This window comes from Lolium perenne, chromosome 3 (assembly GCF_019359855.2).
Source record: "Lolium perenne isolate Kyuss_39 chromosome 3, Kyuss_2.0, whole genome shotgun sequence".
NCBI classification, from domain to species: Eukaryota; Viridiplantae; Streptophyta; class Magnoliopsida; order Poales; family Poaceae; genus Lolium; species Lolium perenne.
The window spans coordinates 59,009,496-59,035,163 of NC_067246.2; the positions used below are offsets into that span (position 1 = coordinate 59,009,496).

A 25,668-nucleotide genomic window follows, 5' to 3' on the forward strand; every position below is an offset into this window, starting at 1 on the left:
CCCAAACATTAGGCAGCAACTTACTTACGCTTTGCTTCTATAGAACGTGAAAGATCAAGAATTTAGTTTCTTCAAGGCCATGTAGTTGTACAAACACCTTTGATGTCCAACAGTAAGTTACAAAGGGAAGGCCTAAAAGCCAATCTGAAGATATGCTGTCATGCTTCTCTACAAAGACTATAATATCACAGACTGGGTAAGCACACTTCCTGTTACAAATAACTGTACATTGCACAAAAAGCGTCCTCTAAAGTAATCTCACGAAACATTCAGGTGAAACCTTTCCTTCAATATATGTTCTAATAACTCCATAACGTTCATCCATGTTATCATCTGCTTCTTCTTGTCCAGCATCTTCCTTCCTAAATATATCTGACTGATCGATGGTCAACACATCCAATGCAGGGGTATTTTCCACAATGTGCACAAGCAATTCAACTTGGCCAATGGATGCTTTAAATCCTGTGATAGACACGTCCTTTAGATACTTCTGTTCATGCTCAAATCTCCTTATAGTTTTTCTCTCCACATAGAAAAACCCAAAAAGACTGGTGAACTGCAAGTTGGAACACACAATTAAATACACAAAATAGATGTAAAAATTGGCTCGTTCAATCAAATGTCGCTGCAATTTGACTAACCAAGCAAGTACACATGAAATTCACTGTAAAATAACTATTACACGCACTACTCACTATTCAGTAGCCAGGCAACAAAATCTCAATGTGCTCTCAATTTTGACAATGGTGATGCATGACGATAAGAAGCATCACACTAATATATGAAATGCATGAGACTACTTACATGAGACTGCTAGGAACAATAAAGAGAAGCATGAGACTACTTACATGCATCTCTAACTTTTCGATGAACGGAGTAGCTCCAAGAAATTTAACCAAAGATAGGCTGTCAATATCGTAGTGGAAAAGCAGCTTGAGTTGCAAATTCTTCAACTGAGAAAAACTGTGTGAATTTTCCAACACACATGGTAGCTGAAACATAAGAGGACCAGAGATCAATAAGACAAAATGTGAGGAGACAACAGACAGTAATTAGAAAGAGTGCTAAAAGCGCAAACCTTCTGTGGTCTGACATGAACTTTCATGGTCAGATTTTGCACATTTATGAGCACACTAGCTAGTGCAGACACAGCATCCTCTATAGTTACTCCAATAAAATTTATATCTGCATTTTCTAGCCCCGTAGATTTATTGAGGTGAATAGGTACCGGCGGACCTTCGTACTCAAAAGTTCTCAGTTCCACGGCATGGAACTCGACCCTTGTTAGCTCAGAAAACGCAATATTCAAGTATAGAAGATGGGAAAGTGGACTATCGACCTTTAGTTCACCACCCAGCTGATAGCATTGGTCAATACTCAACCACTCAAGATTACAACAACTGGACAACATATGATGAAGATCCTTTGAACTAACATGCACTCTGCTAAGACAGAGCTTTGCTAGGTTTGGGAAACCACTGAACTGTGCGGGTGGTTTGACAGACACAAAGCAAAGTTGAATATGCTGCAGGCGAGATATGCTACTGTTGTCTAAAAGTTGGAAAGGGAATATGTACTGAGGACAACTGAGAGCTTCCAACCCAGAAGGTTTTAAATCAAAAGCTAGAAACTTTGCATGCGATGATACAGCAAATCTAATCCAACTATTAAGATGGTCAACCAGCATGGTGTCAAATTCAAATTTGACACCAAACTCTTCAACTACCCTTCCATGGCACTGTTGCAAAACTGTATTAACATTGTCAATAAACTTTTGTGTACTATGTTTTATTTGCTTATTATGCATGTTCTTGCCAAACATTGTAATGCCATCAAAACATAGTTTAGGACAAACTGTCCACAAACATCTCCATTTGCTTGACAGAACACCAGTCCTTATAACCTCATTGAGAGGCAGTTTTGATAAAATTGTGCGTAGCACATCCTGCAGTATAGGAAAAAAAAGGCATATGTGTTCAAAGGCTTAATTTTGGTCTTCAAGTAACTCAGAAAGCAGAAGCTCAACTTACCTCAGGAAGATTTACAAACCGATCAACTGCTATTTCATCTTTACAGATTGGTCTGCAGCAGAGGTAGTCTGATATAGCTTTGCATATTGAAAGGGTCAACAGTTGAAATTGAGCATCTGCTATTCTCTTCTCATAGATTGTCTTGTGGCTGATGAAGTACAACATAGTTCTACAAATCAGAATCCTCCACAGCTGAAATCGGTCGATCGCCACCCCCTTCTCATACACTATTAGCTTACGGCGTATGCATTCTGATAAAGCTCTGCAAACCAGAATGCTCAAAATTCGAAAATGATCATTTGTGGCCCCCTTCTTGTAGATACGGCGGGCTTGTCCCGACAGAGCTCTGGAAACAAGAACGCTCCACAGTTCAAAATGGCTATCTGATACCCCCTTGTTGTAGTTGTAGACACAACGGGTGTGTTCTAATGTAGCTCTGCAGAACAGAATATTGGACAATCTAAGCTGGTCATCTGCTGTTCTGGCTTGGTACTTTTGTTTTGGATGGCGTGGAGTACTTGCAAGGATATGGTTCAGAATGTTCCCCATCCTGATGCCGCAGTGAGTCCTGCAGTTAATTTCAGATTCATCAGTGGAAGTATACCGCGATGTGCCTTAACAAAAACATGGCTGGCCATTGCCAGCTCTGCTGATTCATCTTAGTATCAACTACACACGCGAGAACAGAATGGGAACAAATTATTTACGACTTGCTCAAGAAACGGGATGGGGAAAAGTAGATTACCAAGGAAACAAATCTCCCAGTCGAGGAGAAGATGTTGTGGCAGGTGCGGTCGGTGAGCCGGAGGTAAGGCGCAGAATCAGTAAATGTAAAGGAGACAGAGGAACAGCGTCTGGATACGAACTCAAATACCAAGTCCCTTCGGATTCAGAATGGCTCCGCCGTTCCGCGGGCAGAGTCGGCATCGGAACCCTCCTCTGCGGAGAAGAGGCTACTCGGCGAGCTCAACGGGAGTGAGGGCGGTTCGTCTCCGACGAGGGGAGCCGGACGAGGGCGCCACGGCTCTCTCGATCTTGGGAGCGGCCGCGGCTGGCGCGTGAATCCTAGTTGGAGAGGACTCCAACCAGCTTGGAGGATGGACGCAGAGGAGTAATTGAGGCTGTAGGTTGTGGCGGCGGCGGCGGGGGGCGCGGACGAACGGCGCCGAGGAAGGCGGCTCCGGCGCGTGCTGTGTGGCCGGGAGAAGAGTTCTAGTGCTACACAGCCTATTCGGGTGCTACTAGATTCCAGTGACAATTGGAGCGTTCGATTGAATCGGAGGGATAGGATTCCAGCAGGTTACTCTAGTTTTTTTTAGACCAACCACATATTTCATTAATCGAAAATCAAGTTAAATGAAGCAACACATGTGAAAACTAAAAAATAAATCAGGATAAAGTTCTTATCCTAAATTTGCAGATAAAATCCTAAAAGATCGAGAAATACAAGACGATCTCTAGTATTTCCTGCAACCACCGTAGCCAGCGGCCTGTAATATCCCACGTAATGGGGTTACAAAAATAGAGGAAACAGATGTGTGCATTGCATTTATGCATAGAAAATCTGGGGAATTTTCGCGCTTTAAAGTAAAACAGTCACAGTAACTGAAGTTTCACTTGACCTTGGTGGAATTGAAGTAGCTCATCAAGTCAAGCGCTATAAACCTCAATGTGACTTTGTTAAAACCTTGTCTTGGGTAGAGATGATTTGATCTCAAGGGTTAGATCAAATGGAATTACAACCAACACAATAACTTATTAATCAAGGATCAATTACTTGATCTTAATAAAGATCATAATATGCTAATCCTTGCCATAACATAAGAACATCTATTCAAGTACAAACCAAGTAACAATAAAATGGAGAAACCATTCTTGATTATCTTCTCCCTGTCTTAAAACTAATCCATAATCCTACCATGAAACCTCAGGGTATTCACTCCACTTCAACATTGGAGTTATAACAAGAAGATCCACTCCAGAAATAGATATTCTTCTCCATTCCAAGTTATTACACATCAAACCTAGAGAGGTGAGAGTTCTATAGTATTTATTAGAGGAGCAATAACAAACCTTGAGCTAAACCTTGGATATATATCCAAGTATTCAAATCATCATCTTCAAGAGGAACCCTAGAGTATCATTCAAGTCCTTCCCAAATGAGTGAGACCATTCATACCACCCTTAGCTTTACCTATTTAAGACTCAAGGACCATCATTGAATTAAAGTATTAGGTTGAAAACCATTTCCCTTGGAGTGGTGAGATAACCTAATATCACATGGAATAATACCATACCCCAGAATTGATAAGGTGAGGAAGAGACTAACCCAATTAAACTAGACAAATGAAACCTTAGCCTAGATACCTAAGGAGATATTAGGAGTACACCATACACCCTAGAATAACCATTCCTAAATGAGAAAGCTCAACCTATGGTGTTATACTCAAGATAATTGAGACAACCATAACCATGCCCATTCAAGAAACTATAAAAGAAAGTATATATTTAATTGATCAAGACAACACTTGATCTTGGGAGTGAGAAACCCATTCAAGGAGAGATACCTTAGGAAGTCCAACCTTTATCATTATAAATTGAGTGATGATCATAAACCCTAAGAACTTGAGGTAGAGATAAAAAGAACAAGTTGATCATGTCTAATCCATGATCATGCTTTTGAGATATGTAAGGATTAGTTAAACCTTAATAAGATAAGTAGATATCATCCACCACATGAAATTATAGGGAGGTAACTAGTAAGCAACCCTAGACTTATATCCCAACCTTTACTTGTGAACCACTTGGTGACCATAAGTAGAACCCTACCATATCCATACTTCAGAAATTAAACCACCTAAGAAAACCTTAGAGTTAAACTCTATACTTTATATGGTGAGAAACCCTATATCCATATGACCAAAGTTAACTATAAAAAGAACTATCACCAATGTAGTTACTTAAATGATAAGTTGAGGTTAACAATAGAAGCCAATTAGTAAAAGATAAAACTAATTCTCAATATCATAGTAACCAGAGGAGAACATAAAATATTAAGTAAACAACCACCTTATCATGGTTAGGGGAGATTAAACCCTAGCACATGCAATATGGTGTAATCTCAACTCTATAACCTAGAATTATAACTCAACCCTAGTTTGAGTATCACTTGGGTGATCACAAATAAAACCAAGTCCTAATTGAGATTCAAACCCATTGCAATTAGGTGAATATGATGAGAACCCTATAATTGATCACTAATTAAAGATCATGCTTCATTTTGGAACTCAAGAATAACCTAGTGCTAAACCATTTGATTAGAACCATGGTGGAGATCAACCACTTAATTCAGACCAACCCATAATGAGAGTAATACCTACTCTAAGTAATTCAAGGTGTTATTAAATATAATCCTAGTGCCACCTTTGAGGTATGGTTATAATAAAACTTACAAGACCCTAACAAGCAAGTGCTCACATAAAATGCAAGTGACCAATTCCCTAAATTCAAACCAAATCTTAATACAACCTTTGAAATACTTTGAGTTAAAAGTATCAACTATAATAATCCAAATATTTGATTCACAAGAAAAATGGAAATTATAATGAGAGCACAAAATCATGATTAATTAAAAATTGCAAGAGAAAGTTCATACATAAAGATTAAATGATCATTCAAGAACAATTCAGTATGAAAATGATCTTCTTATTAGTCCTCAGTAATTTCCAATTGACAATCACCTGCAAAATAAAAAGATGCAAATTTGAATTAAAAACAGAATTCAAAAATAGAAATACAAAACAGAAAATGAATAAAAGAGAAAAAGAAGAAAAACCTCACCTGGACTTACCTGCTGTCGCAGCCCACGCTGCAGCCCACCAAACAGCCCAAGGCCCAGCTCCAAACCACCACCCAGACAGCCCACATACCCCTTCGTAAAAAAAAATGATGAGGAGTTCATCCTCATCCTCACGACGCGCATGGGCGCCAGCAGCACGCCGTGCTCCTCTTCCCCTGCGTGCTGTCGACCTCTCCGTGCTCCACCGCGTGACGAGGCAGGCCACTGAGCCCTATAAGTACCCTGGACAACGAAATAGCTCAGTTTCCCCTCTTCCCTCTCCTCGATTCATCTATGCCGACACCCTGGCTCCGCCAGTCTTTGTTACCGCCGGTGATAGAGACCTCCCCGAGCCAAGCGAAGCATACCATCGTGATCGCCGTCGTCGACAAGCCCAGGCCACGGGAGGAATTGGGCTGAGGCACCCGAAATCGACGCCGGCGAGATCATCTTCTCCGACACCGGCAGCTGCGAATTCCGGCGAACCAAGCCTCCCCGAGCTTCACCGAGCTCACCAACAGCCTCAGGTTGATCTTGCGCCTCTCTGGAGCTCATTATTTCGAGTTATTGATGCGATTAGCTAGCAGTAGCTTGGTGGCCGGGATTGCGCCGCCGCGGAGGTGTTCGCCGGAGCCATCTCCGGTGACCTTTCGGAAGCATCGATACCACCATCGTTCTCAGAACACCGAGGGGATGCGGAAACACCTACTAGCTCATCTCGAGGGGTGAGAACGGCTGCCGCCGTGCACCGGCTCACCGGCGTTGAGCCGTCGATGATGCCTACGTGGCGGTGGGGCCCGAATATTGGCTTGACCAGTCAACTGCCAACGAGGCAGCTGACTTGGATCAGACCCCACCTGTCTGCGTCTTAGGGTAGAACCCAACCGGTACAATTGATATTTTCCATTTAATTGAAATTCCAGAAAATAGTTTAAACTTTACAAAATCATAGATAATTCATTTTAACTCAGAAAAAGGTAAATAATATATCAAAATTCTTAGAAAAGAAAAATCTATCCAATAAAAATATAAAATGAAATTTTTATTTTTAATAAAAATTCAATTAATTTATACTTGTTAATTAAGCCTTTAATTTTAATTCCAAATTTAATTAAAATTGAATAATTAAGAAAAACTTCTAAAATTAATAAAAACCAATAAGCAAATCAGGAAAATGTTAAAACTAATTTTCCTTTGCTTATAATTTATTAAATCCTTAATAGGAGGATTTAAACTCTAATTAATAATTATCTTAATTATTAATTATTTAAAAATAAGAAAATGTCAAATCCAATATTAATTTTTAATTCAAAGTTATTAATAACTTCAACTTTATAATAAAGTTATCAAGCTAAGAACTATATGGTGACTAAGAAACCCTAATTCCATATTGAATAAAGAACACAACCCCATAATTTCATGTGGAACCCTAAAACCCTAACTCTACTTGGAACCCTAGTTCCATTATTACATGTGAACCCTAATTTGCTTCTAACCTAAACCCTAGGTTAGAACATGTAATCATGGTACTTTATTTCAAATCATAGAGCCATCATTAGCAACTAAAAGACATACCTATGTCCACATAAAATGTAGAACCCTATCACTAGCAATTTAGTATTCCCTGTATGCATGTCTCTAAACCTAGTTGATCAAGTAGGATCAACCAGATTTAAACCCTAGCTTCTACTGTCAAGACCATCATCCTTATTCATCCATGCTTAGCATCACACCATTGTGATGAACCCAAATAGCAACCATGCTTATTATCTTGCATTACCTAACCATACTCCACTAAACCCTATTAGTATAAGATAATTATTTATCATCCCACTTAGGAGTCAACTATTCTTTACTTAGTGAATCCAATAGCAAACCCTAGACAACCTCAACCTTAATTATAATACTTCTTATTACTTAAGAAGTATGTTCTTCAAAAGTTATTCTTTTGAAGAAAATAAGGAATCATCAGCAACCCTGCTTATAAGGAACTAGAAACCCTAGCCAGCTATCACTACCAAGATAAACCAAACTTGACAACAACCATGTATAATGAATTGCTTACGATACCTAGGCTTATCTTAACCTTACAAGCCCTAGGTGTTGATGAATCCAACTTTGTTGGGATCCATCTAATATTTACTCCAGCAACTACCTGAAACCATAGTCAACCATAGAAACCCAACTTAATTATCATACTTGTTCTTTATCAAAGAACATGTTCTTCAAAAGTTATTCTTTTGAAGTATATGATAATTACTCATTAACCATGCCATATAGTGCTAAAACCAACCACTATTCATTACATATTAGGATTATACCAAATGTTATTGTTATGTGCTATTAGTGTTATTATTATGATTTATTACAACACCTGTTTATGATAACAAGCAACCAATTCTTAATAAGAACCTTGTTGGTGAATCACCCTAAAAGTGCAACACACCCTGAACTAATCATTACAACTCACTGATCCTAAATCATCGGGGTTAGGACACGCTTAGGGCGATTGCATCTCATTCTTATGCATTATTGCATCCTTGCCAATCTTTTAAACATCGTCCTTACCGGATGAAGATGCTATTTCAGAATTTGGAGTTATTGCGTATCGAAGACCTTGCCTGCATAATCTTGCAGTCAAGAAAGGAAAGTTCATCGCTTGCTCATGTCATTTGAGTATCTTTATCAAATTACTTGCAAAGTACTATGATTATCATTATTGCATAAAAACCAAAACCACTACTTTGATAACTATGAATATGACTATGTGGTGGGCAATGGAACCATGGATTGTGTTGATATGGTGGAGGTTCCATTGCACGGGCTTATATCCATCTAGGATTAAACAACAAATGTCGCCAGTGATTCTTGTGTCGTAATACCCGTGTTAACCATAAGATCCGGAGTGGGACGGAGTAGTCAAAAGTGTTTCCACCTCTCGTTCATCAACAGATGCGCTTTACCGTAGACACTTGTATCTATCGGCGGCAAGCGGTAGGCTGGGGAAGCCTTAAGTCCCCACGACACAGTCCGTAGACACTTGTCGTTCGAAGAACAAGCGGTAGGCTGGGGAAGCCTTAAGTCCCCACGGTATTGCGGTCTATGATGGGTTGCAGCTACCGGCGTAGGAGTGTATGGTAGAGCCCAGCACTGTCGTCGTGGTCGGGGTCCACCTTGAAATCTACAGGAATAATGGGACCGGCGTGGACCCAGGGTCGGCGCATGCAACAACGGGTGGGTGTTCGAGGTAGCGGAGGAACATGATTGGCTAGACCTTATACCGGGCCTCACACCATAGGAAGTGTGGACAGGAATGTACACCTGGTTGGCACCAAGGTTAAGATCTCTTATGGGTAAAGCAACACACCTCTGCAAAGTGTAAAGAACCGTGACCTGTCACTCCCTGTTCCGGGATATGGAACTGCGAACGCGGCCGGAAAGGAGCTCCATGAAGTTCTAGTAAACCGGTGAAGGCTGACGGACATAGTTCTTCTGAATAAAAGCAACCTTTTGAAGAAATGGTTATGAAAACTTGCATTGGTATTAGACTTTCTGGTCTAATGCCGTAGCTAGTGCATTAAACACCTCTTTCCTATAATGAACTTGTTGAGTACGCTCGTACTCATCCCACTCTTAAATCCCCTGCTTAGATATGGAGGCATCGAAGGAGGATCTACAGTGCAACTCGAAGGTCGAGGAGTCAACAACTACTTCAAGAGACAGGACCCTGTCAGAGGAGTCAGATACCACATCCAACAAGGAGAAAACCTAGTTTAGCCATAGAAGGGAACTAGCTTCCTAAACTTAGCTCCTATTTAGCTAGAATCTATTCATAGCCTCTATAGATAGTTAAATACTCTACAAATAGAGTTCGTGATAGGATTAGACTACGAGTCGTTCTTCTGGAGTTTATTTGCAGATTTACCTCATTGTAAAGTAGGAGGCTGTGATGATCTTATGTAACAGAGTCAATGTTGTAATTCTATAGACATGCCTTGGACCCGCATATGTTTCTGTTGTACCACTCTGAGCGATATAATACTAGTGGAACGGTGTTTCATTGGTGTTATATCAGACTTGCATACTACACCATGCAGTGGTATGCTGGATCACCACAGTTGGTATCAGAGCAAATGCTTTGACCTTAGGATTTAAACCCTTTAAAGGAGACCTATAGGAGTGGTAGTGTCTATAGGAAGTTGTCCTAGGTAAACCAAATACTTCTTATGACTTGAGATGGATATTCACTTGAGAATAATCCTGACACACTTGAGTCAACATTTCTTACCTAACTTACCTAGATAAGGTGAAGTTAGTTAGCAAATTCCAAACATGTAGCACATCATTAAGTCCTTAAAACAATAGATGAGTAGATCACAGTTGGTATACAATACATGGTAGTCCAAAGAGAGGATGCAGCCATAAGGAAGATATCCTATTGGAAGATGTGTACCAACACATGTTATGATTAAGTAAAAGTCATTCAGACCTGTAATAGAAGTAATATCAAGTGATAAAGATAATTAAGATATCAGACCAAGATAAGTAATGAGTAAGTAAAGTTATCTAGACATGTGAAACAATTGATAGTAAGTAATAACTAGGAGTTATGTGAGGTAGTATAGACCATGATGAGTCAATCATGGGAGGTAAGGAAGAGAGATAGGAATAAAATATGCCTACTTACTTGGTAGGAATAGTAATCATATATGATTCACCTCGGGATCATTATTTGATGAACATCTAAAATATTTAGGAGGAGTACAATAAGAAGCCAGACATTAGTGCAAGAACTGTGTTCCAAAGATATGGGAAGTGTGCCAAGCACATCATGACCATAGTCTTATGATAGAAACACTTGGAAGTATAGGAACTATATTTCCATAGTTATGTGTTTAGAGTAGCAAAGTTAGAACTTAGATACATCATGTGAAGTAGTCCTCAACAAAATGGAAGCTAAGTTGATTCTTCCAAAGAACTTTAGGTCAACCACAACTATCCCAAACCACTTTGTTTCAAGTTTATCTCATTGCAATTGTGCAATTAAGGTAAATATTGAGAAAAATAGTAGAACCCCATCTACTCGTGCTAAGTATCACGATATAAACCTATCTTATGTGGTGTTATATACTACACATCAGAGCCTGATGTTTAGAGATGTCTTACTCAACTATTATATTCAGGCTTATGATGGTGTGTATTATATGTACAAAGCTGAATCTTCTTGGATTTTATTGGATTTTCATTGTTTGACTAGATCCATACATGAAGTTTGACTTTGATATGCAAATGCATGTTGCAATATCAAGTTCTTACTTGATGCTATAGATCTAGAGGGTAATAGTATTCATGTGAGAAAGTGACGAACTCTGAATATCTTAAAGACAAGATGAAGGTTCATCGGAGAAATGAAGTAAAGTTGTGGGAAGTAACCACAATACTCTGAAAGAAGTACAATCAGAAACTCATGCTTACCTCAACAGAGGAGTACTTTAGTACAGAAGAAGCATGAAGGTGAGAAATATGATGATTATGGTGAAGCTCAAGCAGATCTCTAGTCATCATGGAAGAGGGAATGCATGGGAAATCACTTCGGATACTATATTCATAGTGTCAGTTAGTGGTTCTTTTGCAAAATAAACCCTAACAGAAGGAAGATGACCTATGAAACGATAGCAGATATAAGAAGACCATAGTTAATATCAAAGGACCACAAATTGGTATAGGATCAATACTGCGAGATAGTGTAGAAGATGTCTCGTTTAGTTGATCAGAACCTATAATAGAATCCATTTTTTTAGATAACATATAGCCATAATTGGTATCAAGTAGTCCATCATTGGATTATCTGTACCAAGAAGTTGTGAACAAATAAAAATTTATCAGCCAAATAGTTATGACCTATAATCATTTAGTTGAAGGATTCACATTGGATGTCCACAATTGAGTGGATACACCACAAGGATTCTTCACAAGACCTTAGAAAAGTATAAACCATAAGTTAGAACCAGACCAATATTCTAACCATAAGTCCAATGGTTGGAAGAAAAGGAGTTGAAGAACATAAGAAAACTCTAAGGGGTAGAGTAAAGATTGAGTTGGATGTACCACGACTCAATACTTTGAGTAAGATATAGAAAAAGGTCTGAACTGAGAGGAAGTTCGATCTTATTTTCATAAGATTGTTGAACATTACTTTCAGAAGGATGTCAAACCAGAAGCCGAGATTTATACCTCGAGGAAGCAAGAAGTGGACTATAACTTGAGAAAGTGAGTAGTATTTACTCAAAAGTACGAAAGCTCAAGTAAGTTAATTATAAAGAAGTTGGACGAAGAAAATACCGTAGACCAAATACAACTCAAGAAGGCCAAAGACCGAAGGAGATTGATCATACCAGAACCATAGACTAATAGAATGATTCCTTTCATGGAACCTAAATAACACAAAATAGTTATAGGTATCAACTATAAACCATGATTGGATGGACTAAATGAGTCTAATTAATTCTTAGGAAAATAAACCATCACGACCATTCCATGTTAAGTACCTTACTTAGTACCATTATTGCAGTTTTGGTAGTAAGGGAAAACGAAGACCTATTTTATCAAATAGGAGAATGTTATCCAATTAGTCCTCAATTAAGACCGTCAGGACAAGAAGAAGTCCTAATCATTGAATCCTCAAAGAGATAGGAAACAAGCTTATAGAGTTGGAAGAGATCAATGAATCAAAGTAAGAACCATGGTTCAGAGACAAACCCTAATGGATTCCAGGAAGAATCTGGACAAGGGATATATTCAATTATATTCAGTAAGATCACTACGGAGTTCTAGAAAAGTTTAAATCTGCATAAGTCAGAACCACACTTCGGAAACGTGAGAGAGATCAAACTTCGAGGACGAAGTTTAGTTTAAGGGGTAGAGACTGTAATATCCCAGGTAATGGGGTTACAAAAATAGAGGAAACAGATGTGTGCATTGCATTCATGCATAGAAAATCTGGGAATTTTCGCGCTTTAAAGTAAAACAATACAAGAATCGAAGTTTCACTTGACCTTGGTGGAATTGAAGTAGCTCATCAAGTCAAGCGCTATAAACCTCAATGTGACTTTGTTAAAACCTTGTCTTGGGTAGAGATGATTTGATCTCAAGGGTTAGATCAAATGGAATTACAACCAACACAATAACTTATTAATCAAGGATCAATTACTTGATCTTAATAAAGATCATAATATGCTAATCCTTGCCATAACATAAGAACATCTATTCAAGTACAAACCAAGTAACAATAAAATGGAGAAACCATTCTTGATTATCTTCTCCCTGTCTTAAAACTAATCCATAATCCTACCAACAAACCTCAGGGTATTCACTCCACTTCAACATTGGAGTTATAACAAGAAGATCCACTCCAGAAATAGATATTCTTCTCCATTCCAAGTTATTACACATCAAACCTAGAGAGGTGAGAGTTCTATAGTATTTATTAGAGGAGCAATAACAAACCTTGAGCTAAACCTTGGATATACATCCAAGTATTCAAATCATCATCTTCAAGAGGAACCCTAGAGTATCATTCAAGTCCTTCCCAAATGAGTGAGACCATTCATACCACCCTTAGCTTTACCTATTTAAGACTCAAGGACCATCATTGAATTAAAGTATTAGGTTGAAAACCATTTCCCTTGGAGTGGTGAGATAACCTAATATCACATGGAATAATACCATACCCCAGAATTGATAAGGTGAGGAAGAGACTAACCCAATTAAACTAGACAAATGAAACCTTAGCCTAGATACCTAAGGAGATATTAGGAGTACACCATACACCCTAGAATAACCATTCCTAAATGAGAAAGCTCAACCTATGGTGTTATACTCAAGATAATTGAGACAACCATAACCATGCCCATTCAAGAAACTATAAAAGAAAGTATATATTTAATTGATCAAGACAACACTTGATCTTGGGAGTGAGAAACCCATTCAAGGAGAGATACCTTAGGAAGTCCAACCTTTATCATTATAAATTGAGTGATGATCATAAACCCTAAGAACTTGAGGTAGAGATAAAAAGAACAAGTTGATCATGTCTAATCCATGATCATGCTTTTGAGATATGTAAGGATTAGTTAAACCTTAATAAGATAAGTAGATATCATCCACCACATGAAATTATAGGGAGGTAACTAGTAAGCAACCCTAGACTTATATCCCAACCTTTACTTGTGAACCACTTGGTGACCATAAGTAGAACCCTACCATATCCATACTTCAGAAATTAAACCACCTAAGAAAACCTTAGAGTTAAACTCTATACTTTATATGGTGAGAAACCCTATATCCATATGACCAAAGTTAACTATAAAAAGAACTATCACCAATGTAGTTACTTAAATGTGGAAAAGCAGCTTGAGTTGCAAATTCTTCAACTGAGAAAAACTGTGTGAATTTTCCAACACACATGGTAGCTGAAACATAAGAGGACCAGAGATCAATAAGACAAAATGTGAGGAGACAACAGACAGTAATTAGAAAGAGTGCTAAAAGCGCAAACCTTCTGTGGTCTGACATGAACTTTCATGGTCAGATTTTGCACATTTATGAGCACACTAGCTAGTGCGCATTACAAAGATCCTCTATAGTTACTCCAATAAAATTTATATCTCGCATTTTCTAGCCCCGTAGATTTATTGAGGTGAATAGGTACGGCGGACCTTCGTACTCAAAAGTTCTCGCTCCACGACATGGAACTCGACCCTTGTTAGCTCGTAAAACGCAATATTCAAGTATAGAAGATGGGAAAGTGGACTATCGACCTTTAGTTCACCACCCACCGATAGCATTGGTCAATACTCAACCACTCAAGATTACAACAATCGGACAACATATGATGAAGATCCTTTGAACTAACATGCACTCGCTAAGACAGAGCTTTGCTAGGTTTGGGAAACCACCGAATCGTGCGGGTGGTTTGACAGACACAAAGCAAAGTTGAATATGTCGCAAAGTAGATATGCTACCGTTGTCTAAAAGTTGGAAAGGGAATATGTACTGAGGACAACCGAGAGCTTCCAACCCGTAAGGTTTTAAATCAAAAGCTAGAAACTTTGCATGCGATGATACAAAGAAATCTAATCCAACTATTAAGATGGTCAAAAAGCATGGTGTCAAATTCAAATTTGACACCAAACTCTTCAACTACCCTTCCATGGCAATCGTTGCAAAACCGTATTAACATTGTCAATAAACTTTTGTGTACTATGTTTTATTTGCTTATTATGCATGTTCTTGCCAAACATTGTAATGCCATCAAAACATAGTTTAGGACAAACGTCCACAAACATCTCCATTTGCTTGACAGAACACCAGTCCTTATAACCTCATTGAGAGGCGCTTTTGATAAAATTGTGCGTAGCACATCCTGCAAAGATAGGAAAAAAAGGCATATGTGTTCAAAGGCTTAATTTTGGTCTTCAAGTAACTCGAAAGCGTAAGCTCAACTTACCTCAGAAGATTTACAAACCGATCAACTGCTATTTCATCTTTACTGCATTGGTCTCAGCAGAGGTAGTCTCGATATAGCTTTGCATATTGAAAGGGTCAACAGTTGAAATTGAGCATCTGCTATTCTCTTCTCATAGATTGTCTTGTGGCTGATGAAGTACAACATAGTTCTACAAATCAGAATCCTCCACAGCTGAAATCGGTCGATCGCCACCCCCTTCTCATACACTATTAGCTTACGGCGTATGCATTCTGATAAAGCTCTGCAAACCAGAATGCTCAAAATTCGAAAATGATCATTTGTGGCCCCCTTCTTGTAGATACGGCGGGCTTGTCCCGACAGAGCTCTGGAAACAAGAACGCTCCACAGTTCAAAATGGCTATCTGATACCCCCTTGTTGTAGTTGTAGACACAACGGGTGTGTTCTAATGTAGCTCTGCAGAACAGAATATTGGACAATCTAAGCTGGTCATCTGCTGTTCTGGCTTGGTACTTTTGTTTTGGATGGCGTGTAGTACTTGCAAGGATATGGTTCAGAATGTTCCCCATCCTGATGCCGCAGTGAGTCCTGCAGTTAATTTCAGATTCATCAGTGGAAGTATACCGCGATGTGCCTTAACAAAAACATGGCTGGCCATTGCCAGCTCTGCTGATTCATCTTAGTATCAACTACACACGCGAGAACAGAATGGGAACAAATTATTTACGACTTGCTCAAGAAACGGGATGGGGAAAAGTAGATTACCAAGGAAACAAATCTCCCAGTCGAGGAGAAGATGTTGTGGCAGGTGCGGTCGGTGAGCCGGAGGTAAGGCGCAGAATCAGTAAATGTAAAGGAGACAGAGGAACAGCGTCTGGATACGAACTCAAATACCAAGTCCCTTCGGATTCAGAATGGCTCCGCCGTTCCGCGGGCAGAGTCGGCATCGGAACCCTCCTCTGCGGAGAAGAGGCTACTCGGCGAGCTCAACGGGAGTGAGGGCGGTTCGTCTCCGACGAGGGGAGCCGGACGAGGGCGCCACGGCTCTCTCGATCTTGGGAGCGGCCGCGGCTGGCGCGTGAATCCTAGTTGGAGAGGACTCCAACCAGCTTGGAGGATGGACGCAGAGGAGTAATTGAGGCTGTAGGTTGTGGCGGCGGCGGCGGGGGGCGCGGACGAACGGCGCCGAGGAAGGCGGCTCCGGCGCGTGCTGTGTGGCCGGGAGAAGAGTTCTAGTGCTACACAGCCTATTCGGGTGCTACTAGATTCCAGTGACAATTGGAGCGTTCGATTGAATCGGAGGGATAGGATTCCAGCAGGTTACTCTAGTTTTTTTTAGACCAACCACATATTTCATTAATCGAAAATCAAGTTAAATGAAGCAACACATGTGAAAACTAAAAAATAAATCAGGATAAAGTTCTTATCCTAAATTTGCAGATAAAATCCTAAAAGATCGAGAAATACAAGACGATCTCTAGTATTTCCTGCAACCACCGTAGCCAGCGGCCTGTAATATCCCACGTAATGGGGTTACAAAAATAGAGGAAACAGATGTGTGCATTGCATTTATGCATAGAAAATCTGGGGAATTTTCGCGCTTTAAAGTAAAACAAATACAAGAATCGAAGTTTCACTTGACCTTGGTGGAATTGAAGTAGCTCATCAAGTCAAGCGCTATAAACCTCAATGTGACTTTGTTAAAACCTTGTCTTGGGTAGAGATGATTTGATCTCAAGGGTTAGATCAAATGGAATTACAACCAACACAATAACTTATTAATCAAGGATCAATTACTTGATCTTAATAAAGATCATAATATGCTAATCCTTGCCATAACATAAGAACATCTATTCAAGTACAAACCAAGTAACAATAAAATGGAGAAACCATTCTTGATTATCTTCTCCCTGTCTTAAAACTAATCCATAATCCTACCATGAAACCTCAGGGTATTCACTCCACTTCAACATTGGAGTTATAACAAGAAGATCCACTCCAGAAATAGATATTCTTCTCCATTCCAAGTTATTACACATCAAACCTAGAGAGGTGAGAGTTCTATAGTATTTATTAGAGGAGCAATAACAAACCTTGAGCTAAACCTTGGATATACATCCAAGTATTCAAATCATCATCTTCAAGAGGAACCCTAGAGTATCATTCAAGTCCTTCCCAAATGAGTGAGACCATTCATACCACCCTTAGCTTTACCTATTTAAGACTCAAGGACCATCATTGAATTAAAGTATTAGGTTGAAAACCATTTCCCTTGGAGTGGTGAGATAACCTAATATCACATGGAATAATACCATACCCTTAATTGATAAGGTGAGGAAGAGACTAACCCAATTAAACTAGACAAATGAAACCTTAGCCTAGATACCTAAGGAGATATTAGGAGTACACCATACACCCTAGAATAACCATTCCTAAATGAGAAAGCTCAACCTATGGTGTTATACTCAAGATAATTGAGACAACCATAACCATGCCCATTCAAGAAACTATAAAAGAAAGTATATATTTAATTGATCAAGACAACACTTGATCTTGGGAGTGAGAAACCCATTCAAGGAGAGATACCTTAGGAAGTCCAAACTTTATCATTATAAATTGAGTGATGATCATAAACCCTAAGAACTTGAGGTAGAGATAAAAAGAACAAGTTGATCATGTCTAATCCATGATCATGCTTTTGAGATATGTAAGGATTAGTTAAACCTTAATAAGATAAGTAGATATCATCCACCACATGAAATTATAGGGAGGTAACTAGTAAGCAACCCTAGACTTATATCCCAACCTTTACTTGTGAACCACTTGGTGACCATAAGTAGAACCCTACCATATCCATACTTCAGAAATTAAACCACCTAAGAAAACCTTAGAGTTAAACTCTATACTTTATATGGTGAGAAACCCTATATCCATATGACCAAAGTTAACTATAAAAAGAACTATCACCAATGTAGTTACTTAAATGATAAGTTGAGGTTAACAATAGAAGCCAATTGGTAAAAAATAAAACTAATTCTCAATATCATAGTAACCAGAGGAGAACATAAAATATTAAGTAAACAACCACCTTATCATGGTTAGGGGAGATTAAACCCTAGCACATGCAATATGGTGTAATCTCAACTCTATAACCTAGAATTATAACTCAACCCTAGTTTGAGTATCACTTGGGTGATCACAAATAAAACCAAGTCCTAATTGAGATTCAAACCCATTGCAATTAGGTGAATATGATGAGAACCCTATAATTGATCACTAATTAAAGATCATGCTTCATTTTGGAACTCAAGAATAACCTAGTGCTAAACCATTTGATTAGAACCATGGTGGAGATCAACCACTTAATTCAGACCAACCCATAATGAGAGTAATACCTACTCTAAGTAATTCAAGGTGTTATTAAATATAATCCTAGTGCCACCTTTGAGGTATGGTTATAATAAAACTTACAAGACCCTAACAAGCAAGTGCTCACATAAAATGCAAGTGACCAATTCCCTAAATTCAAACCAAATCTTAATACAACCTTTGAAATACTTTGAGTTAAAAGTATCAACTATAATAATCCAAATATTTGATTCACAAGAAAAATGGAAATTATAATGAGAGCACAAAATCATGATTAATTAAAAATTGCAAGAGAAAGTTCATACATAAAGATTAAATGATCATTCAAGAACAATTCAGTATGAAAATGATCTTCTTATTAGTCCTCAGTAATTTCCAATTGACAATCACCTGCAAAATAAAAAGATGCAAATTTGAATTAAAAACAGAATTCAAAAATAGAAATACAAAACAGAAAATGAATAAAAGAGAAAAAGAAGAAAAACCTCACCTGGACTTACCTGCTGTCGCAGCCCACGCTGCAGCCCACCAAACAGCCCAAGGCCCAGCTCCAAACCACCACCCAGACAGCCCACATACCCCTTCGTAAAAAAAACGGTGAGGAGTTCATCCTCATCCTCACGACGCGCATGGGCGCCAGCAGCACGCCGTGCTCCTCTTCCCCTGCGTGCTGTCGACCTCTCCGTGCTCCACCGCGTGACGAGGCAGGCCACTGAGCCCTATAAGTACCCTGGACAACGAAATAGCTCAGTTTCCCCTCTTCCCTCTCCTCGATTCATCTATGCCGACACCCTGGCTCCGCCAGTCTTTGTTACCGCCGGTGATAGAGACCTCCCCGAGCCAAGCGGAGCATACCATCGTGATCGCCGTCGTCGACAAGCCCAGGCCACGGGAGGAATTGGGCTGAGGCACCCGAAATCGACGCCGGCGAGATCATCTTCTCCGACACCGGCAGCTGCGAATTCCGGCGAACCAAGCCTCCCCGAGCTTCACCGAGCTCACCAACAGCCTCAGGTTGATCTTGCGCCTCTCTGGAGCTCATTATTTCGAGTTATTGATGCGATTAGCTAGCAGTAGCTTGGTGGCCGGGATTGCGCCGCCGCGGAGGTGTTCGCCGGAGCCATCTCCGGTGACCTTTCGGAAGCATCGATACCACCATCGTTCTCAGAACACCGAGGGGATGCGGAAACACCTACTAGCTCATCTCGAGGGGCAGTAGAACGGCGTCGCCGCCGTGCACCGGCTCACCGGCGTTGAGCCGTTGATGATGCCTACGTGGCGGTGGGGCCCGAATATTGGCTTGACCAGTCAACTGCCAACGAGGCAGCTGACTTGGATCAGACCCCACCTGTCTGCGTCTTAGGGTAGAACCCAACCGGTACAATTGATATTTTCCATTTAATTGAAATTCCAGAAAATAGTTTAAACTTTACAAAATCATAGATAATTCATTTTAACTCAGAAAAAGGTAAATAATATATCAAAATTCTTAGAAAAGAAAAATCTATCCAATAAAAATATAAAATGAAATTTTTATTTTTAATAAAAATTCAATTAATTTATACTTGTTAATTAAGCCTTTAATTTTAATTCCAAATTTAATTAAAATTGAATAATTAAGAAAAACTTCTAAAATTAATAAAAACCAATAAGCAAATCAGGAAAATGTTAAAACTAATTTTCCTTTGCTTATAATTTATTAAATCCTTAATAGGAGGATTTAAACTCTAATTAATAATTATCTTAATTATTAATTATTTAAAAATAAGAAAATGTCAAATCCAATATTAATTTTTAATTCAAAGTTATTAATAACTTCAACTTTATAATAAAGTTATCAAGCTAAGAACTATATGGTGACTAAGAAACCCTAATTCCATATTGAATAAAGAACACAACCCCATAATTTCATGTGGAACCCTAAAACCCTAACTCTACTTGGAACCCTAGTTCCATTATTACATGTGAACCCTAATTTGCTTCTAACCTAAACCCTAGGTTAGAACATGTAATCATGGTACTTTATTTCAAATCATAGAGCCACCATTAGCAACTAAAAGACATACCTATGTCCACATAAAATGTAGAACCCTATCACTAGCAATTTAGTATTCCCTGTATGCATGTCTCTAAACCTAGTTGATCAAGTAGGATCAACCAGATTTAAACCCTAGCTTCTACTGTTAAGACCATCATCCTTATTCATCCATGCTTAGCATCACACCATTGTGATGAACCCAAATAGCAACCATGCTTATTATCTTGCATTACCTAACCATACTCCACTAAACCCTATTAGTATAAGATAATTATTTATCATCCCACTTAGGAGTCAACTATTCTTTACTTAGTGAATCCAATAGCAAACCCTAGACAACCTCAACCTTAATTATAATACTTCTTATTACTTAAGAAGTATGTTCTTCAAAAGTTATTCTTTTGAAGAAAATAAGGAATCATCAGCAACCCTGCTTATAAGGAACTAGAAACCCTAGCCAGCTATCACTACCAAGATAAACCAAACTTGACAACAACCATGTATAATGAATTGCTTAGGATACCTAGGCTTATCTTAACCTTACAAGCCCTAGGTGTTGATGAATCCAACTTTGTTGGGATCCATCTAATATTTACTCCAGCAACTACCTGAAACCATAGTCAACCATAGAAACCCAACTTAATTACCATACTTGTTCTTTATCAAAGAACATGTTCTTCAAAAGTTATTCTTTTGAAGTATATGATAATTACTCATTAACCATGCCATATAGTGCTAAAACCAACCACTATTCATTACATATTAGGATTATACCAAATGTTATTGTTATGTGCTATTAGTGTTATTATTATGATTTATTACAACACCTGTTTATGATAACAAGCAACCAATTCTTAATAAGAACCTTGTTGGTGAATCACCCTAAAAGTGCAACACACCCTGAACCAATCATTACAACTCACTGATCCTAAATCATCGGGGTTAGGTCACGCTTAGGGCGATTGCATCTCATTCTTATGCATTATTGCATCCTTGCCAATCTTTTAAACATCGTCCTTACCGGATGATGATGCTATTTCAGAATTTGGAGTTATTGCGTATCGAAGACCTTGCCTGCATAATCTTGCAGTCAAGAAAGGCAAGTTCATCGCTTGCTCATGTCATTTGAGTATCTTTATCAAATTACTTGCAAAGTACTATGATTATCATTATTGCATAAAAACCAAAACCACTACTTTCATAACTATGAATATGACTATGTGGTGGGTGATGGCGTGTAACTCACACGTTCGTTGGGAACCCCAAGGGGAAGGTATGATGCGCACAGCAGCAAGTTTTCCCTCAGAAAGAAACCAAGGTTTATCGAACCAGGAGGAGCCAAGAAGCACGTTGAAGGTTGATGGCGGCGGGATGTAGTGCGGCGCAACACCAGGGATTCCGGCGCCAACGTGAAACCTGCACAACACAACCAAAGTACTTTGCCCCAACGAAACAGTGAGGTTGTCAATCTCACCGGCTTGCTGTAACAAAGGATTAACCGTATTGTGTGGAAGATGATTGTTTGCAGAAAACAGTAGAACAAGTATTGCAGTAGATTGTATTTCAGTATAGAGAATTGGACCGGGGTCTACAGTTCACTAGAGGTGTCTCTCCCATAAGATAAACAACATGTTGGGTGAACAAATTACAGTTGGGCAATTGACAAATAAAGAGGGCATGACCATGCACATACATATCATGATGAGTATAGTGAGATTTAATTGGGCATTACGACAAAGTACATAGACCGCCATCCAACTGCATCTATGCCTAAAAAGTCCACCTTCAGGTTATCATCCGAACCCCCTCCAGTATTAAGTTGCAAAGCAACAGACAATTGCATTAAGTATGGTGCGTAATGTAATCAACAACTACATCCTTAGACATAGCATCAATGTTTTATCCCTAGTGGCAACAACACAACACAACCTTAGAACTTTCTCACATCGTCCCGGTGTCAATGCAGGCATGAACCCACTATCAAGCATAAATACTCCCTCTTGGAGTTACAAGCATCTACTTGGCCAGAGCATCTACTAGTAACGGAGAGCATGCAAGATCATAAACAACACATAGATATAACTTTGATAATCAACATAACAAGTATTCTCTATTCATCGGCTCCCAACAAACGCAACATATAGAATTACAGATAATCTTGATCATGTTAGGCAGCTCACAAGATCCGACAATGATAGCACAATGGGGAGAAGACAACCATCTAGCTACTGCTATGGACCCATAGTCCAGGGGTAGACTACTCACACATCACTCCGGAGGCGACCATGGCGGCGTAGAGTCCTCCGGGAGATGATTCCCCTCTCCGGCAGGGTGCCGGAGGCGATCTCCTGGATCCCCCGAGATGGGATCGGCGGCGGCGGCGTCTCTGGAAGGTTTTCCGTATCGTGGCTCTCGGTACTGGGGGTTTCGCGACGGAGGCTTTAAGTAGGCGGAAGGGCAGGTCAGGAGGCGGCACGAGGGCCCCACACCACAGGGCCGCGCGGCCAAGTGGGGGGCCGCGCCGCCCTATGGTTTGGGCACCTCGTGGCCCCACTTCGTCTCCTCTTCGGTCTTCTGGAAGCTTCGTGGCAAAATAGGACCCTGGGCGTTGATTTCGTCCAATTCCGAGAATATTTCGTTACTAGGATTTCTGAAACCAAAAACAGCAGTAAAACAAAGAATCGGCACTTCGGCATCTTGTTAATAGGTTAGTTCCAGAAAATACACGAATATGACATAAAGTGTGCATAAAACATGTAGATAACATCAATAATGTGGCATGGAACATAAGAAATTATCGATACGTCGGAGACGTATCAGTGGGCAATGGAACCATGGATTGTGTTGATATGGTGGAGGTTCCATTGCACGGGCTTGTATCCATCTAGGATTAAACAACAAATGTCGCCAGTGATTCTTGTGCCGTAATACCCGTGTTAACCATAAGATCCGGAGTGGGACGGAGTTGTCAAAAGTGTTTCCACCTCTCGTTCATCAACGGATGCGCTTTACCGTAGACACTTGTATCTGTCGGCGGCAAGCGGTAGGCTGGGGAAGCCTTAAGTCCCCACGGCACAGTCCGTAGACACTTGTCGTTCGAAGAACAAGCGGTAGGCTGGGGAAGCCTTAAGTCCCCACGGTATTGCGGTCTATGATGGGTTGCAGCTACCGGCGTAGGAGTGTATGGTAGAGCCCAGCACTGTCGTCGTGGTCGGGGTCCACCTTGAAATCTACAGGAATAATGGGACCGGCGTGGACCCAGGGTTGGCGCATGCAACAACGGGTGGGTGTTCGAGGTAGCGGAGGAACATGATTGGCTAGACCTTATACCGGGCCTCACACCATAGGAAGTGTGGACAGGAATGTACACCTGGTTGGCACCAAGGTTAAGATCTCTTATGGGTAAAGCAACACACCTCTGCAGAGTGTAAAGAACCGTGACCTGTCACTCCCTGTTCCGGGATATGGAACTGCGAACGCGGCCGGAAAGGAGCTCCATGAAGTTCTAGTAAACCGGTGAAGGCTGACGGACATAGTTCTTCTGAATAAAATCAACCTTTTGAAGAAATGGTTATGAAAACTTGCATTGGTATTAGACTTTCTGGTCTAATGCCGTAGCTAGTGCATTAAACACCTCTTTCCTATAATGAACTTCTTGAGTACGCTCGTACTCATCCCACTCTTAAATCCCCTGCTTAGATATGGAGGCATCGAAGGAGGATCTACAGTGCAACTCGAAGGTCGAGGAGTCAACAACTACTTCAAGAGACAGGACCCTGTCAGAGGAGTCAGATACCACATCCAACAAGGAGAAAACCTAGTTTAGCCATAGAAGGGAACTAGCTTCCTAAACTTAGCTCCTATTTAGCTAGAATCTATTCATAGCCTCTATAGATAGTTAAATACTCTACAAATAGAGTTCGTGATAGGATTAGACTACGAGTCGTTCTTCTGGAGTTTATTTGCAGATTTACCTCATTGTAAAGTAGGAGACTGTGATGATCTTATGTAACAGAGTCAATGTTGTAATTCTATAGACATGCCTTGGACCCGCATATGTTTCTGTTGTACCACTCTGAGCGATATAATACTAGTGGAACGGTGTTTCATTGGTGTTATATCAGACTTGCATACTACACCATGCAGTGGTATGCTGGGTCACCACACGGCCACCGCCCAACTCCAGCGCCATCGAGATGGACACAGGAAGAGACGCCACACCTCCACCATTGCAAGATCCAAAAGAGCACCATCGTCAACGAGATTTTGTGAGTCGATGAACAGACCTGCTGTAACCAGCGAGGCACATGTCGATGTGGCACGTCGACCGGGGGACGTCCCCGTGCTGTCTTAGACCAAGATACGCCGCCTCCCATCGATGAAGTCAGAGAAGAAAGACATATCCACCACCTCTGGACCAACATCTTCGCTCCAGAAGAAACACCTCGCACCGGCCGCAAGCGTCGTCGCGAATAACAACGAACGCCAACGACACACCGAGAAACTGATCTCACTAGATTTGAAGAATGACGAGAAGACCAAGCCGTCGATCTGAAGGACCGATCAACACACGTCGCCATCAACTCCGAGACGTCGCAGAAGGTCGTCGTCGGTGTGGGAGTAGAGTTGAGGCAGATTTATCAGCCCGGACGCTCCCACCACCCCAACGGTTCTGGTAATGCTTGCAATTAGGATGGCAATGGGCCCGTTCCTGGTAAGGGCTTGCTTGGTACTCGAATTTTAATGGAAATTAGTAAGGATAATACAAAGTATTGAGTGAAACCGCTAATGTTATTCAATTTTCACAAAATCTCATTCCCAATTCATTAGATAAGGATAGAGTATTGGGATTGCGAAAAATATGCTAAAACTTAGGAAAACGTGCGGCAATTAAATTCGCCCAAT

At 40.1% G+C, this 25,668-nt stretch overlaps 1 protein-coding gene and 1 long non-coding RNA gene across 2 annotated transcripts; both read right to left on the reverse strand.

Moving 5' to 3' along the window:
* Nucleotides 1-52: 52 nt before the first annotated feature.
* On the reverse strand, nucleotides 53-3,277 carry LOC127341149 (F-box/FBD/LRR-repeat protein At1g13570). The gene is made up of 5 exons (XM_051366919.2): nucleotides 2,776-3,277; nucleotides 2,031-2,598; nucleotides 1,079-1,945; nucleotides 849-992; nucleotides 53-556 (listed from the first exon to the last, which is right to left on the reverse strand). The coding sequence occupies exons 1-5, from the start codon at nucleotides 2,955-2,957 to the stop codon at nucleotides 248-250; spliced, it is 2,070 nt and encodes a 689-aa protein (XP_051222879.1). The 5' UTR covers nucleotides 2,958-3,277; the 3' UTR covers nucleotides 53-247.
* Nucleotides 3,278-15,680: 12,403 nt separating this feature from the next.
* On the reverse strand, nucleotides 15,681-16,638 carry LOC139838421 (uncharacterized). The gene is made up of 2 exons (XR_011754929.1): nucleotides 16,122-16,638; nucleotides 15,681-15,944 (listed from the first exon to the last, which is right to left on the reverse strand). It is a non-coding gene; the product is annotated as an uncharacterized lncRNA (long non-coding RNA).
* Nucleotides 16,639-25,668: the final 9,030 nt, after the last annotated feature.

Bases quoted from the DNA above. Each gene is read 5' to 3' on its own strand.
- LOC127341149 (XM_051366919.2), bottom strand. From the start codon at position 2,957: ATGCCGACTCTGCCCGCGGAACGGCGGAGCCATTCTGAATCCGAAGGG. The intron at 1,946-2,030 runs GTAAGTTGAGCT...CCTATACTGCAG, and splicing joins GGTTTGTAAATCTTCCTGAG to GATGTGCTACGCACAATTTT. The intron at 557-848 runs GTAAGTAGTCTC...TCCAACTTGCAG, and splicing joins TCGAAAAGTTAGAGATGCAT to TTCACCAGTCTTTTTGGGTT.